This window comes from Mus caroli, unplaced genomic scaffold (genome assembly GCF_978045245.1).
Source record: "Mus caroli unplaced genomic scaffold, Mus_caroli_1 scaffold_9, whole genome shotgun sequence".
Classification (NCBI taxonomy): Eukaryota; Metazoa; Chordata; class Mammalia; order Rodentia; family Muridae; genus Mus; species Mus caroli.
Genome location: NW_028227264.1, coordinates 39,942,052 through 39,960,147, shown reverse-complemented (window position 1 = coordinate 39,960,147; position 18,096 = coordinate 39,942,052). Strand labels below are relative to the sequence as shown.

At 44.3% G+C, this 18,096-nt stretch overlaps 1 protein-coding gene across 1 annotated transcript in view; it reads left to right on the top strand.

Annotated features, from left to right (window-relative positions):
- The window catches only part of LOC110303781 (uncharacterized), a 158,430-nt gene that overhangs the window by 40,520 nt on the left and 99,814 nt on the right, over positions 1-18,096 (top strand). Inside the window, exons 12-16 of the mRNA XM_085843328.1 lie at positions 758-843; positions 1,515-1,647; positions 1,981-2,184; positions 9,905-10,097; positions 12,423-12,550. Coding sequence (XP_085699454.1) covers positions 758-843; positions 1,515-1,647; positions 1,981-2,184; positions 9,905-10,097; positions 12,423-12,550 — 744 coding nt within the window. The remainder of the gene's footprint in view (positions 1-757; positions 844-1,514; positions 1,648-1,980; positions 2,185-9,904; positions 10,098-12,422; positions 12,551-18,096) is intronic.

The following is an 18,096-nucleotide window of genomic DNA, read 5'->3' as shown; positions in this document are numbered from 1 at the left end:
GAGAGCACCACCTCCATGCTTGTCCCTGAGGTCCCAGGTAGATGACCAAAGCCTCTGACCACCAGGAGAGATGAGTGTGTGAGATCCTTGCATACAAGGGCCCTTACTAAACTTGAAGTTCCAGCCAGTCATAAGGGGTGTTGTCTCGGGAAGAGAAGGGGTGGTTGTGGAGAAGTGACTGAACAAGGCAGCTGATGTCCAACTGCAACTTCTGGCTGCCTCTGCAGGCACATGCAGGCATGTGCTTACATCCATACACATCTTCAAGCACGCAGGCATGCTCATGCGCGCGCGCGCGCGCGCGCACACACACACACACACACACCCGGGGACGGGGGAGAGGACAGAGAGACTCAAGGGTCCTGGAACTCACTCTGTAGACCATGCTAGTCTCAAACTCACAAAGATCCACCTGCCTCTGCCTCCTGAGTGCTGGGATTAAAGGTGTGCGCCACCACCGCCCATTGCATGTATATTCTTGGGGAAAAAAAAGTTTTATTGATTTTTTTTTCTATAAAGTGAAATCATGTAAAAGGCAAGAAATGGAGCAGCTGCTGTATAAAAGCTGTCAATAAAGAAAGATTTAACTGGTGAGAACAATGACTCCCTCACTCACCGTAGAAATCATATGCTTCTTAGGATTAAAACATGTTTATTAACACATCTAATATTATTCATATCATGACATTTATTTCTATGATGACCTGTGATTTTGTTAATATCGTAAGTGTTTGAACTAATACTATTTTTTTGATAGGCAGAAAATCCAAGTGATGATGACTTTGCAAAACCACATCTCAGCCAGAGTTCTGACGGGTCTCTCAAGCAAAGAACAGAGACGGGGTAATTAAGTCTCAATATTGGTGATTCCCGGAAATGAGATTAAAACTGGGAAAAACTAGTGACTGAGGAGTGTGTAGCTTACATGTGATCTCAAAAACATTTGAAGTCAAAATAAAAGCAGAGCTGATAACATGTCGTCTTAGTTAGGGTTGTACTGCTGTGAAGGTAACTCTTCTAAAAGACATTTAATTGGGGCTGGCTTACAGGGTCAGAGGTTCAGTCCATTATCATCAAGGCAGGAGCATGGCAGCATCCAGGCAGGCATGGTGCAGGAGGAGCTGAGAGTTCTACATCTTCATCTGAAGGCTGCTAGTGGAAGACTGACTCCCAGGCAGCTAGGATGATGGTCTTAAAGCCCACACCCACAGTGACACATGTATTCCAACAGGGCCACACCTTCTAATAGTGCCACTCCCTGGGCTGAACATATACAAACCATTGCACATGTTAACATGTTAATGTATCTGAATTCATATTTCTCCCCAGGGCCGTGTCTTTCCAGTGGGTAAATGCTCAGTGAATTGACTATATTTATGCAAATGGAGCAATTATTTCCCTTCTGCCTTTCTAAAGATCCCCTTCAGTTCAGTCTCACAGCCCGTGGGATGTGTAGATCTCCTGAACTGGTCTGACCTGAGAAGTGCTTACTCGTTTTCTTCTGTGTGCTTAAGATACAATTTCGCCGTGGCCCTGCAACTGCTAGGCTTGAGTGATGGGACTGAGCCCGACAGGAATCCTGTCCTGATGAGAGGGGCCTACTTATCCTTCCTGTATCTGCGCCACCTTCACATCCGGGAGCTACAGGTCGGGAATGATGGCACACCCAGCTACACGAATTGGAGATGTCTGATTGTCTACCATGGGGCCGTCCCGGGCCGTCCCTGCCTTTAATAGCAATGTTTTCACGCTTTCAACTCTTTGATTTTGAGTGTGTTTGTCTCTGTGTGTATGTGTGTGTGTGTGTGTGTGTGTGTGTGTGTGTGTGTAATCAGTCCCTTCCAGGGATGGTGCCTTCCTTTGTCCACAGTAGGGCTGCCCACTTGAGGTCCCCATCAAGTTCCACTCTGTAGATCGGGACCAGGCAAAGGGTGGGGCCGGGGAAAGGGCAGTGTGTTGATTCTACTTTTTCTGTTCCAGCGCATCTGTTTGGGAGTTCTTAACTTCTTCAGATCAGTTGAGCGAACTTTGACAATGAACACTTCAGGCCTTACCTTGGTTTCAGGGACCCTGGTCCCCACTCTGGGAGATAGTTCTTGGATAAATATGTCCAAAGGAGGCTTGGGCACCTTGCAAGGCCTGGGAGCTCACCACTACGTCCACAGGACACCTGCTGAGCACAAGGTGAGCTATTCCACTGAGTTTTTATTTTCGGATTAGTGCGTCATCTAGACTTTTGTTTCCTTAGCATCTACTGTCAATTAATACAGCGGGGGGCGGGGGGGAGGGCACAGTAAGCAAAAATAAACCTGATACGGAATAACGGATCAGAAGTGGAGGCTGAGGGTTGGGAGCTGCCGATAAGAGAGGCAATGAGGGGTAAATAAAAATGCCTGAAACGTATCAAGTGCATACATACAAATCACAGCAAGCCCTGCCCTGTTGTACGATTAATGTATGTTAGTGAAAATGTAGTGAAAGAGGAAATACTTGGGAATTACAACAGAACTTGTAATTTTTCCCTCTTGTGGCCAGAGCTGAGGGAGGTGACGGTGATATAATCACAGCCCCAGGGAAACTGAACAGAGGGGACTTAAGATTAAGATCCTGTCTCAAAGCTAAGCAAATGAACAAGCAATCCCCGGCAGGGCCCACTTGGTTCTGAAACCACAGCAGGAAGGAAAGAATCGGACTACCAGGTAGCTGGTGTTTCACAGTGAACAGAATTAGAAGGACACATCTCTCTCTCTCGGCCCGAGCCTCAAAAGTGTTCTCACAAAATTCTTATAGGACTCTCTGACGATGTGCCAAGTACCTTGTGGTCCCCCTTTTGTTTTCAAGCCTTTAAAAATGACACCAATTAAGCCAAACGCGAGATCCACAACTCTAATCCCAGCACTCCAAGGTCCAGGTAGAAATAGCTGGAGTTCAAGGTCATCTTTAGCCACATGGCTGGGAGCCATGGCTACATGAGACAGTCTTACCTCTCTGTGTCCCCAAAGACACTAGGTATAGTGTTTTAGACACACCTGTAACACAAGTATTCTGGAGCTGAGGCCTAGGGATCATGAGTTTGAGCCCATGTTGGGGTGCATAGTGGGACCATCTCAAAAACGAAGGAGTTAGAGGCCAGCAGGATGGCTTATTGGGTAAAGGTGGGTGCCTCCAAGACAGATGACCTTAGTAGAATCCCTAGGACCAACATGGAAGAAGGAAAAAGCTGACTGTTGTAAGTTGACCTCTGACCTCCATGCTTGTGATGTGTATATGTGCATTCACACACTCTGTGTCATGAGCACCCATGCAACACACATGCAATAAATACATGTCTTAAAAATGAATTTAAAATATTAAGGTAAATGGCATTAGGTTGGCAAATATAAAAAAATAAAACTTATTGGGGCTGGCAAGATGGCTCAGAGGTTCAGGACACTGGCTGCTCTTCCAAAGGTCGTGAGTTCAATTCCTAGCAACCACATGGTGGCTCACAACCATGAATAATGAGATATGTGCCCTCTTCTGGCATGCAGGCATATATGGAAGCAGAACACTGTATAAAAATAAGTAAATAAATAAATAAAACTTTTTTTAAAGTTCAAACAAGTCATATTCTGAGCTGTGGCCCCCTCACATAAGCCCGCTGTATCTATAAAACAGGAAATTTTACAGTTAAATGCTGCTCATGTACAGAGTCTAGACAGCTCTCTGGGCAGTAGAAGCATAATAAGAGCCATGTATATAATGTGAAGTTTCTGAGTAGCTCTATTTAAAACATGCAAAGAGACATGAGATTAATTGTTGATACAACCCACGTAATTCCATGTGAAAGATACATTCTTCTCACCTGTAATCACTGCTAAAAATAAATCAGTGGTGAGATAGTGCCCACACTTTTGCCCGAACCCTTTTGAATCTGGTGTTACCTATAGAGAGCATGTTGGCTCGAGGCCACCATGGGCAGGGCCTCTCTGGACATTGCGTATTCTTCACCCCGTCACTTAGAGTGAGGAGTGAGACTGCACTTGCTATGCAGACCAGCACTCTTGTTCCTCAAGCCTCTGACCCCCTCTAGACCCCCAGATCCGCTCTGATCACCCCACTCCTCCACCCCTTGCTCCCTTGAGCTCCTTCACAGGCTGGGTTGCCTTATTCCTTCCTGGAGGACGCTCTTCTAACAGCCGTGCAAAGCAAATACCACTCTCTCTTTCCTATATTGCCCCTACTGCAGCTATGATGACAGATACTACACTAATAGAATTTTTAAACACTGTCCTTACTAAAAGGCTCTCTCTCTCCCATTTTGTTTGTTGGGGGTTGGGGTGAGAAATAGAACTGACAGGGTAGAGGGGAGACAACGGCCATCTCCTCCTTCTGACTGTAGGGCGAACATCTTGGGGCTTTGCAGTGTGTCATTTCTGCTGTCTCTTAGATGATAGGCATGGCATCAAACAAAAACCTTCCCAGCTGCTATCACTTTAGCGTGAGACAACCAGGCAGTGCCTTCTGTCTGGCCTTTAATAGGATTAAATATTTACATTAGCATATCTAGCCCTGCAGGGTGGGGTGAAGAAGAGGCTGGATGCCAATCTGTTGTGATAATCCAGTCAAGCCCAGCTAAGCTGCTGGGAGCAAGACAAGCTATTTTACTGGATATGGGTGAAGCTCCTAAGACAGACGCTTCTCCATCCCCCGCACAGTGTTTTGATCCCACTAGGAAAGTCTTGGGCTACTATAAATGACTAAAAGACATCACCTGTGGCTTATCCCAGCCACCTTGTCATCTTATGCCTGTTTAACATGGCAAGGTAGGAGGAGCTCCTGCTGAGAGACAGCAGGCTTCTCCTGGGGTTGAACCTTGCATGAGGCTCCTGAGTCATGAGAGCCTGACAGCCTGTGGTGAATTCAGGGGCAACATAATGCTGTAAACTAGAAGTGCTGGGAGGTGAGGCCTCTAGAAAGAGAGAGCCAGACCAAGTGGGGCTAGGCTCTCCTTAGATGTGTCACCAGACCCTAAGGCAGTGGAAAATGGGATCCAGCACACCATTTTGCCCCACTATCTGCTTATCTGTTTCCATCGACTGTGGGCCAAGCCTTCCTTGCTCCCATAAATATGCTGGGCTCTGTTGTAGGCACAGAATCGCAGTACACAAAACTAACACAAATTCCTGATATAATAGAACTTACCTTCAAGCAAGCAACACTAAATAGACATATAATGTGTATCAAATAGAGGGGGGACTTGGCAACGAAGTTTCCCTAGACTTCCTGGCTCTTGCAGTTGAGTGGAGCTGTGATTAACTTTCAGCTGTGAGCAGAAATGCCATGTGTCAGTGCCAGTCCAGAGCACTTAGGAGCTGAGCCACACTCCCTGGCTGCTTTCTCTTGCTTAAGCCAATTGAAGGCAATGAGCATGTGGCAAGATAGAAACACCCTCATCCTTGGCTGCTGCTGTGGGGCAACAGCCTGGATAGCCACTGTCCCTACGATGGCTCTCCATGAGTTAACTGTCAGGCCTTCCTGCTTTAGAGCATAGCCTTTGTGGTCTACTGCAATGGAAAAAAGCTATGAAAGGGAGACTGAGAGTGCTGGGGAAGGGGCAGTGGCCGAGGGTGCTGGTGGGTCTCTGAGTGAGGAGAACTGTCAGTGAAAAGACCTGAAGGAATTCAGGACTCAATGTGACTGACTGAAAGAGATGGTAGCAGAAGGAAAGTCAATGCAAGAGGCCCCCCTGAGCAGGGCCGTGTCCACTCCTGTTGGCAGGGACATCAAGTGTGATTAGGTTGCACAAAGGGGAAAGCAGCACGGTGAGGCATACAAAGTGAAGAAGGGTTCTTGGTAGCTTCGTGAGCCATGGCAAGGACTTTGGCTTTAACTCTGAGCCAGGATGGAACCCTTGTAGAGTTTAAACATAAGTGCAATGCGATCTGACTTTCCCCATTGCCATTCACACTGTTGTACTGGGAACAGACTAAACCTCTTTAGGACTTTGCAGACTCTTCATTATTTCTTATTCTTGGGAAGTTTGAAGCTGCTGTTATCAACTGAGACTTTATTGGGAAGGTTAGAATCTCATGTAAGGGACTGGAGCGATGGCTCAGTGGTTAAGAACACTGACTGTTCCTCCAGAGGTCCTGAGTTCAAATCCCAGCAACCACATGGTGGCTCACAACCATCTGTAATGAGATTGGATGCCCTCTTCTGGTGTGTCTGAAGAGAGCTACAGTGTACTTACATATAATAAATAAATCTTTAAAAAAATAATCTGAGACCTGGAATTTTACCTTTCACGTAGACCATATGTATTTAATGTGTAGCTGCCAGGAGAACGGCTCACAACAGAACATTTAAATCTTAAGAAGAGGCCATAGAAGAGCCGTGAGCATCGCAGTGCTGTTGAAGTATAGAACGGCCATCTGCAGTGATAATGTACTCACAGCAGGAGAAAATGTGAGCAGAGGAAAGCTTTAATCTTTTTTAAAGGCCTCTCATCCCAGTGAGATGGCTCTGTGGGTGAAGGTGCTTGCCACCAAGCTTGATACCCTGGGTTTGCTCCCAGGAACTCATGTGAGGGAAGGAGACAGCCAGGTCCTGAAAACTGTTCCCTCTCTCTCTTTCCATCCCTTCCTCCCTCCTTTCCTCCCTCCCTCCCCCCCCCACACAGAGACAGACAGAGAGAATGTTTTTTAATTTTTAAAAAAGATTGAAGTTAATGAGTCCAGCAGTTTTGACTGGGGTCTTAGGCTGAATGGCCATTATTGTTATTATTATTTTAATGCAGGAGAGTTTAGGAAAATTTAACCCAGTCAGATGAGTACCATCTATGCTGCAAAAACGTCTATAAAGTTCGAGTTAGCAGGTGTCAGTCGTCAGTCTCAGTTACTCCGTAGATTTTAAACATGTATGAATCATCCCAAAGGTCCTATCATTTCTACTCAGAAGGAGTAGAACGACTCCTTCGTTAGTCGTTAGGACGACTCCATTCTTTTCCTGCTACTCCTCCAAGAACAACGCTGCAGGACTAGCTTTCCAGACCACAGAGAAAGCCTTTAGGAAGAGGGTCTTCCATTTGACTGTGAAAACTTAAAGGCAGGGTAAGGGGCAGGACAGTAACGGAGTCCTGCGACCCCACAGGCAGCAACCGGGACAGTTAAGTCTTCTTTATGCAGCTGTGGCCAGAATGCCTCCCAGAACAATTCAGGAACCCTGCGTTAACTATTGTGCCACAACAAGGTATTTCAGAGTGAGCAAATGGTCCATGGCAGAAATGAACTGCCACAGTTCTGGATGCCACCTGTCCAAAGCCGAGGAGTCCGCAGGACCGTGCTCCAGAGGATCGCCGCGTGCCTCTTTCACCTGCTGGTAGTTTGGGGCAATTCTTGCCTTTCTTTGCCCCCACCCCTTCTCCCCTAGCCCTTCCTCCTCTCTCCCTCCCCTTCTTCCCTACCTGCTCCTTGCCCCCATTCTTCCTTGTGCCTGCCCCCCCCCCTCAGTTTCTAAGTGAGGTACTAGGAGTTAAGCCTGGTACCTCATACATGCTAGGCACACACTCCACTGACCTGCGGCCCTTCCCCCCTCCCCTCCCCTCCTCTCCCCTCCCCTCCTCTCCCCTCCCCTCCCCTCCCCTTCCTTCCCTTCCCCTCCCCTCCCCTCCCCAGCTTTTCATTTCTTTCATTTCAAGATTTGGGCTCACTGAATTGTTGAGATTGGCCTGTGGCTTGTGATCCTCCTGTCTCAGCCTCTAGCATAGCTGGGTTTACATGTGTGGGCCACTGTGAGTGGACCCCTTCACATTTGTTGACTTACAAATGAATCAATCGTGTTAAGTTCTGCCTATAGCTTCCTGTGGAACTTCTCCCCTCCCTGTCAATCTCCAAATCCCTTCTTTTGATAAAGACCCACCTATGGATAAGAACCTACCCGGACCCAGTAGGATGACCTCTTAATGTGATTATTTCTATAAAGACTCTGTTTTCAAATAAAGTATGGTCCAAAGGTTTCCAAGTGTACATGAATTTCGGGGACATTATCCAATACAATAAATTACTAAGACCTGAGACTACCAGTGCATTTTGGAGGAACTTATAGAATTAAATATTAACTGATGGTGTGTGTGTGTGTGGACAAACTTCAGGAAATCTCATCTTCCACCTGGCTTTGAGGCAGAGTCTCTCTTGTTTCTGCTGCTGTACTTGGGCTGCCTGGCCTGCAACCTTCCAGGCAACTCCTCAGTCTCTGCTTTGCATCCCTAGGAAAGTGAGCTGTGACTATGAACATGTGCTGCTACATCTGGCTTTTTACGTGGCCTCTGGAGCTCAGACTCGGGCTATCTGCCTGCCTTGCTTGGTGATTCTACTCATTGAGCCTTTCCAGCCCAGAACTCACAGAATTAAACCAAAAGTGCTTTGATCTGCATTAGCTCATGTCTATGAACGCAGTGTGCTTCCCTTGTGTGGTGTTACATATTCCAGACAGTTATGAGAGTGGAGAGAGCATGGGCACCTGATCAGGTCAGGCAGCAACACGAAGGCAGAAATTCAGAGAAAGTCTTTGGTAGGGGCCGGAGATGGAAGAAGAGAGTTCTAGTTTCTGTTTGTGACCTTCTAATGTCGTCCCCACTGAACGACTATCTGTGAGTGACAGAAACTGAGAAGAGGCGCCTGGGCACCTGGTTGGGCCAGCTGGACTAACCAGTTCATCTTCTTCCCCTTATCTCACCCTGGTTTCCTGCCAAAGGCCCTTTCTAAAGCCCCAGAGCTTAGCCCAATGGCATCCGTATCCTGGGACCTACCCTGCCACGTGGGAGTCTGATCCGACTTCCTTTTAAGCACCCCAGCACTACCACCATCACCCATGAGTCTATAATAAACTTCTCACAAAAATCCTGTGGTCCATGAGTCTCATTGTTTGAATTTCTAAGGTGACAACCCCAAAACCACTGGCACGGGGTGGCTTTAGTGGCTGTGGAGTTTCCAGGACCCACTACCAACAAAGCCCACCAAGAGCTGAGAGAGAGTCTGTCATTCTCAAAGATACCCCAATATTGCCATATGGTTGTGCCCTCCCCTTTGTATGACATAAGAGCAGTGGTTCAGCCAGGGTAAGATCCTGGCTGTGCTCTGACCCAGCCTCTGACGTCACAGACCACTTATCACCTGACTGCCGAGCAAGCGCCCTTTTCAGTTTCTCTGAAATTAGCTAGAAAAACAAACTAATTTATGGGCCTCAAGAACAACTTCCTCCTACCAACATTCTTTGTTCATATGTGTGTGCGTGTGCTTGTGTTGTGTGTGTGTGTGTGTGTGTGTGTGAGTGAGTGAGAGAGAGAGAGAGAGAGAGAGAGAGAGAGAGAGAGACTTAGAAGCAAGTTTAAGTTCTCAAATAAAGAGACCACTTCTCCAGTTAGTGTCTTGGCAAGGAAGAGCTTTTGTTTGGAAGGATGGATTGTTCTTAGCAGTGGATAAGCAAGTGTGGTTTTTACTCTAATACAGGTGACCATGTCTTTTCCCCACAAGCTTTCACAGTATTTCACAACTGGCTGGCTTTAAAAGAATCAGCATAAAGGAAATAAAGGAACGTACAGGCAAGAGACAGTCACTTAAGTCTCTTAAGTTGAAGAAAGCAGCCGGCCTTTGGCCTTTGTGTAAACCAAAGTTTTATCAGGTGAGAGGATTAGAATGCTTGCATAAAAGTCTTATAAGGTAGGGAGGTAAAAACATTTGAATTCCTTGTGGTAAACAAAGGCTTTACAGTGTTTGTATATAATTTCAGCTCTTCTCATACTCAGTGTGGCTCTGCCCCAGCAGCCCACTGTGTGGGAGGAGAAACCCACTGCCCAGGACATCTGGACTGACAAAATATAGCTCTCTCCTTTCCAGTAACTTTGGGGTTTGGCTTTTCCCCCCAGGTCCACAGCATCCAATTCCTGGAGTTCTCAGAAGCTGAGAACCAGGATGACTTCCACACCACACAAGCTGGCTATATCCACACTCAGGACCAGCTCGGCAAGTATGTCGTGTATGACAGTGCCCTGCAGGACTTGAAGGAACTGGAATCAGAGCTGCTGCTCATTGCTAGCCATTACATTGAGAAAGAAAAAAGTAAGGAGAGAGATTAAAAAAGAATCAACTGGCCAGGGCTGGGGATGAAGTTCAATAGTAAAGTGCTTAATTGATATGCATAAGGCTCTTGTAAAAACAAATGAAACACACACACATACACACACACACACACACACACACACACACACATACACATACACACACACACACACACACACACACACACACACATACACATACACACACACACACACACACACATTCTCCTTTGTGGTGAAGCTATGCTTTTTAAGGGATCAGCTGCAACTCTTGCTGTTGTCAGATTGCTTGTTCCAGGGAAAGTTCTCTTTCTATCCCACACTGGGTGGGGGGGGTGCTGCTGGACCCCAGGGGAGCAAAGGAAGCAGGTGGAATAAATGATGGTTTTCCTGAGCCACCTGACCTGGAGGAAACTTCATTTAGAAGCAGAGACATCACTGAGCTTGTGAAGGGGATCTGGCTAAGAGAATGCCAGCCACCCCTGAGATGGGGGACTCAGGACTTGGGCTAATCAAGCAACCCATTTTACCATTTTTGCTTCTTTTCAGCAACACCACCTGTCTTTCCCATTTTAAGGGTAGGTAAGGTAAGGTCTTCGTCTTAGGATGGTACAGAAGCATTTCCTGTTGCATTGGAGAGAGCTTAAGCTCTCCACACCACAGCCCAGGAAGCAGAGTTTAGAAGGTGCTTGTGTTGTGTTACAATGTGTGTGGACTGTGATGGGTAATTCACCTTCACTGTGTTATAAAATGCTTATCTAAGAACCTGTGACAACTAGTTTTCAGATCCCATGCAGAGTGAATTTAATATGACACTGCACATGTTAGAAAATATATTAGGGGGGCTGGAGTGATGGCTCAGTGGTTAAGAGCACTGACTGCTCTTCCAGAGGTCCTGAGTTCAATTCTGAGCAACCACATAGTGGCTCACAACCATCCGTAATGAGATCTGGAGCCCTCTTCTGGAGTGTCTGAAGACAGCTACAGTGTACTTACATATAATAAATAAATAAATCTTTTAAAAAGAGAGAGAAAAAAGAAAACATATTAGAATATACAGATATTGCTACAACTGTGTCTAAATCAGGCACTGAACATTCTAAAACATTAAATTTCAGCTCTTAGTTTCTATTTTCACTGGTTATACTGTTAGCTTACAGGCGATTACACAAACTCACAAATACTCCACTCACACAAACATACATATACATACATGCATACATACATACACACTTTTCACACACACATACATGTACACACACACTCATGTGTATATATACACATACATATCAACAGACACTCTTGTATACAGACACACATTCATACGTACACATATACACACACACATATATATATGCACACAAACATATATACACATATGTACAATATACACACCTGCATATACACTCACACACATACACACTTACACACATACATACACATAAACATTCATGCATCCACACACACACACATATACATACACACAAATATATACACATACATACATACACACACTCACACATATATACACATTACACACATATGCACACCTACACATACACACATACAAACTCACATATACATACATGTAACTACACAGACTTCACATGGAAAAAATACTATATTAATCTGAGTTGTTAAACCATCAGAGACCAGTTTTTGAAAAAGGAGAGATGTGTGTTCTGCCATTAAAGCTGCAAATTCAGGGACATTTTAGTATCATGGTTTTGTTTCTAAACAGTCTTTAAAGGACTGGAGATGTACTTTAGTTGGTAAAGTGCTTGCCTAGGATACAGCAAGCCCTAGGTTTGATGCCTAGCACTGTATACACTGGGCATGGCGGACAATGCTTGTGATACCAGGACTCAACTTGTGCCGTCGAGATAGGAGGATCTGAAGTTCAAGGCCATCCTCAGCTATGTAGTGAGTTTAGGGCCAGCCTGGGCTACATGTGACTCAGTCTCACAATGATAAAAAATGTACTGAGCTAGGTGTGGTGGTGCACACTTGTAACCTCATACCTAAGGAGACAGAGGCAGGTGGATGTCTGTGAGTTTCAAGCCAGCCTGTTCTGCATAGCAAGTTATAGTCTAGCCAGGGCTACACAGTGAGGAACCATATCAAAAAAAGAAAAAAAAAAAAAGAATTACTAAATGTGTGGACTTCAGGCCTGGTCCTTTGCAGATGGCTCTTCAGTTCCCTTTGGGGAGTCCTTGTCACTGGCTCGGATCTACTGCAGAGATGGAGCTAACTGTCTCTGAGTTCTTCAGAGACGGGGCACTTTGCGAAGGCGTGTCTCTAACCATTCCCACTGATTCTGTCCCAGGTCACAGAGGAAAGCGCAGATCAGAGGGCAGCCAGCTCCTCGGCTGGGCCCATGCAAACGTGGACAGATTCGCGGTGCTGTATGACCTGTGGACCTGCGAAACAAATCTCCTAGAAGGCAAACGCCAGGTATGATTCTGGAAGGCAAACTATCTCTCCAAGATCTGTCTGCTGCCTGTGGTGGTGCACACCTGTAATCACAGCACCCAGGAGTGGAGGCAGAGGGATTGCTGCAAGTGTGAAGCCAGCCTGTGCTACACCTGAGTATAACAATACTATTTCACCCCCCAAATAAGCAAAACAGCAAAGTTAAAAATTGACCTTGCTAGGTGCTGTTTCAGAGCTCTATAGATACATGCAAGAGATGGTTCATAGTCTAATGACGGTATTAAGAGTCCTGCTTGTACAAGGTTTAAACAAAGGTAGATCCTTCATCTTGAACATCCTAAGTCTCCTGATGTCAGAAATGTACATATACCTTACTGTTTAAAATGCATCTGGGTGGGGCGGGGGGGGGGAACTCTGGGTTATACAATTACATATGAGATTTACCATCATTTAAAATTTTCTACAAATCCTAGAAAGAGCAAAATTTGTGGTCTATAAAAGTTAATCCAGGGCTGGAGAGATGGCTCAGAGGTTAAGAGCACTGACTGCTCTTCCAAAGGTCCTGAGTTCAAATCCCAGCAACCACATGGTGGCTTACAACCATCTGTAATGAGATCTGACACCCTCTTCTGGTGTGTCTGAAGACAACTACAGTGTACTTAGATATAATAATAAATAAATCTTAAAAAAAAAACAGTTTATCCAATCCCAGTGACAAGCATCCTTGTAACTAAGATACATTCAAGAGCTGGAGGCTTCAGTAGAAAGAGATATTTGTCTTGTCTGGGGACTGTCAAAATGGAAAAAACTGTCCCTAAGTCTTCCCATAGGAAGACTTAATCTCAACACTAAAAGACGCTTAAGTAGGTGTCTGGAAGAGAAAGATTCTTAAGCATAGGAAATGCCATTTACAGTACCCCACGGGGAATGGCAAGGTAGAACCCTTCTTTAGTAGACAGCAGTGGGAGGGTTTACACACTAACCCTGTCTGGGGTACGGACTGGCAAAGGCTTGGAAACCATTGATTTTAAAGTTCACTGGATACCTTGGGTTTTTTGGAGTTTCACTTGTAATCCATTTTGCCCAAGAAAATTTTACACAGATTTTCTTTGTTTTTTTTTATTTCATTGTCTTCGTTGCTGTTTGTTTTGTTTGTTGGAGACAGGGTTTTTAACTATGACTTTTCCAACTTTGTATGACTCCAGGCATATACATATATACAATAGATATACAAATCGAACATTACTGATAATGAATTATAAAAAAATTAGTTTAAAATAATTCTTTGGCATATTGTGGTTCTGCCTCTTACTAAGAACAAAAGTAAGTTCCCATACTAATGAAATAGCTGCCCTTGTTTTTATGATACAATTCAATTCAAAGATATGCTAATTTGATATTTAACATGCTGAGGAATTAAAATAGTGAGAAAACATTCTGAACTACATAGCGTGTATGTATTTGTGTGTGAAGTATTTATGTGTGTATGTATGTGTGTGTGTTTGTATGTATTTATGTGTGTATGTGTGTGTATGTATTTATGTGTGTGTTTGTTTGTGTGCGTATGTGTGTGTGTTTGTTTGTGTGTATATGAGTGTGTATGTATTTATGTGTGTATGTATGTGTGTATGTATTTGTGTGTGTGTATTTGTGTGTGTGTTTATGTATTTGTGTGTGTATGTTTTTGTGTGTTTGTTTGTGTGTATATGTATTTGTGTGTGTGTGTATGTGTATGTATTTGTGTGTGTGTATGTATTTGTGTGTGTATGTATGTGTATGTATTTGTGTGTTTGTGTGTGTATGTATTTGTGTGTGTGTATGTATTTGTGTGTGTGTATGTATTTGTGTGTGTGTATGTATTTGTGTGTGTGTATGTTTTTGTGTGTTTGTTTGTGTGTGTATGTATTTGTGTGTGTGTGTATGTATTTGTGTGTGTGTATGTTTTTATGTGTGTATGTATTTGTGTGTGTGTATGTGTATGTATTTGTGTGTGTGTATGTATTTGTGTGTGTGTGTATGTGTATGTATTTGTGTGTGTGTATGTGTATGTATTTGTGTGTGTGTATGTGTATGTATTTGTGTGTGTATGTGTATGTATTTGTGTGTGTGTATGTATTTGTGTGTGTAAGTATTTATGTGTGTATGTATGTATGTGTTTGTATGTATTTATGTGTGTATGTGTGTTAGTGTGTGTATGTATTTATGTGTGCATGTATGTATGTTTTTGTGTGTTTGTTTGTGTGTGTATGTATTTGTGTGTGTGTGTGTGTATGTATTTGTGTGTGTGTGTATGTATTTGTGTGTGTGTGTATGTATTTGTGTGTGTGTATATATTTGTGCGTGTGTATATATTTGTGTGTGTGTATGTATTTGTGTGTGTATGTATTTGTGTGTGTGTGTGTATGTGTATGTATTTGTGTGTGTGTATGTGTATGTATTTGTGTGTGTGTGTATGTGTATGTATTTGTGTGTGTAAGTATTTATGTGTGTATGTATGTATGTGTGTGTTTGTATGTATTTATGTGTGTATGTGCGTTAGTGTGTGTATGTATTTATGTGTGTATGTATGTATGTTTTTGTGTGTTTGTTTGTGTGTGTATGTATTTGTGTGTTTGTGTGTGTATGTATTTGTGTGTGTATTTGTGTGTGTGTACCAGTGCTCTCTTCCCCTCAGGCAGGGGACTCAGTGGCAATAGAAGAGTCAAGGGACAGGAAAGAGCAGAGGACTGAGCAGTCAGTGAGACCGTGGGAGACTGCAGTCCATTCTGTGCTGACCTGTCAAAGCTGCCCACTAGTTCCTTCCATGCTACACGAAACTATTTTAATTTAAAACAATTGTTGAAAATATCCCCCCCCCCAGACTACCCTGAGAATAAGTTCCCTCTAGAAACTGAGCTTTCTGGGCCAAAATTGTAAAATATGGTCTTCCAAGTCAGAAACTCCAGCCAAGGAGCCCATCTTAAATGGCTAAGCCAAATTTTCATCGGAGGTACAGTTGGCCCCCACACTCTCTCTTGACTCCAGTGCCAAGTCTCCTCAGCTGTTTTCGATTGTTAAATATATTGGTATCACCACTTACGAGGTTCTGGGACATATTAGGTTCTTCCAATTCTTTAAAATAACCATTGAATGTATGAAGTCTCATAAAATTAAAGCTGATGCTAACTTAATGGCCTGAGGGGCAAGAGAAGTTAGAGAGTTGGTGCCTCAGCTCCTGGATCCTGCTGTCCTATCTCCTGATTCTCCCACTGTCACCAAACATGTTCTACAACAATTTGAATTCATGTATGTATACAGCACTAAAATAAGTTTTGTGTATTACCCCCGTGACAAGCGTGGCAAGTTGTGTCTACAATTGGCTTCCTGCTTAACACTTCGGTGTGATATAAAGCACTATCTTTAAAGGTTACCATAAATCTTAGATCTGACACATAAGACAAACTCAATAAGGAAATCTCATAAGTAAGATAAACCCAGGGAGGCTTGATATTATCAATCTTGTCTGCTTTCCTATTTTCTCAGACATTTCCTGGCCACTCTCCCTGCTGTGTAGCATATTACTTTCTGAGAGTTGGCCCTTGACACACAGAGGTTACATTTGACAGGTTAGGAATACTTCTCAGGCAAATACCAAATGGTGACAGGCCAGTTAGCAAACAGGTAACAAATAGAACCTAAGGCAGAAAGATCATGCTCCACCCTTGCTGGGAAGGAATTCATAAAGAGATGACACAGTGGTTCGTCTGGTACCTTCTCTCAGCTGAGCCTAAACATGAAAAAGATGATATTAGCTTAAATTTTATTTTCCTTCTCAACAGATAAAATACTCCCAATAATTGGGACATGCTTACCTTAAAAGAGTATTTGCTATCTATCTGAAATTCAAAGCTGGTTGGATGCCCTGTATCCCTTCTTATTTTGAGGGAGGCTTGGGAGGCATGCCACAGCTCACAAGTCAGAGGACAGCAGAGTGTGTTCTCACTTTCTGTCATGTGAGTTCCAGGGAGGGAACTCAGGTCCCCTGACTTGGTGGCAGGTGCCTTACTTGCTGAATCGTCTTGCCTGCCTGGCCATCCTATGTTCTTATTTGCTGACTTCTGCAACCTTATTATTAATTATGAATATTCAATTTAGCATGGTCCTTTGCATCTTGGCCTCACCAGACTGGGATGGCCAGAAAGGACTCTTTCTGCAGCCAGCTTCTATAGAGAGAATCTCTTATAAGCATCACCTGTCAATAAAAAAGCTTATGGCCAATGAACTGAGGCAGAAAAAAGGAGGTGGGACGCTAGCAGGAAGCGAGAGGATTCTGGGTAATAGTAAGAGTATAAAAGAGAGAGTTGGGGAGAGACTCAGGAGACAAGACAAGACAAGGCAGAGGGTGGAGGGAGGAGACGGATATAAACCAACAGGTAGGCGAGCTCAGGAAGATGCTGAGGAGATCCTGAGGAGACTCGAGGGGAGAAGCAGGCCAGGACTGAGGAGATATGACTAACCACGCGGTAGGCATAGAGTAGTTTGAACAGGTTACATAAATGACAAGGTAGTCAGGGATGAGCCAAAGCTTATGGCTGATGCATTTAATAATAACTCAGATATAGTTATAGTCTCATAGTCTCAGAGTCGACATTCTGGGAGCCAGGGCTGGGAAAGGAAAACTTGGATTTTATTTTTATGAACCAACTTTCCTCCTCAAATAACCAACAATTGGACTCTTTGTCCAAAAAACAGGTCAAGAAGTTTAAATACCATAAGCCAGCTCCCAGGATTACTCTGGCCCAGCCAGAAAGGTTCACATTGGGTTCAAATGAACTAAAAAGTAAATGTTTCTTCTCTGATCTCTCCCTGGAATAGTGGAGTGGTGCTCTCAGCCTGTCTAGTCACTCCTCCTCCATCTCCAATTTCCTTTCGGTCATTTAACAATTGGCTAATACTCTAGTGTGGCTCTTGGGTGAGGCAGTCCAGTCCCCAAGAGCACCCTGCTCTTCATCTTCTGTGGGATGAACTTAGAGTCAAAGGGGACTCCCATCTTTCTTCACTTCTGACCCCATTCTGTGACGTGTGAGTTTCTAACCCGAGCACACCTTCCAGGGTAGCCTGAGTTTCTGGCTCCACTTGGTGATTTCCTGTTCATACTAAAGTTGAGTTTGGTACCTCTCCAAAAAGGCATCCACCAGGTTTGAGCACCATGTTAATGCACCGCGATGAAATGCCCAGAAGAAGCAGCTTCAGAGAGGAAGGATTTATTTTGCCTCACACATTTGAGCACGTGCTATGCATCTTGATTCTGAAGGCATTGAAGCAAGCAGCTCTGTGGAGACAGGAGGGAGGGTGTAGCTGGGGATCCTTACTTGCTAACATCTCAGCCCAACAGGAAGTAGAGGCGGGACAGGAAGTCATGCTGGGCTACAAACTTTAAGGCCCACACCACCAGATCCACTTTTCCCACCTTTTAAGGGTTCCACAACCTCTCAAAACTGTGCCACCAGCTGGAGACCAAATGTTCAAACATAAGAACATGTCGGGGATGTTTTACATGCAGAACATCACAGGTACTGACTGAAGCA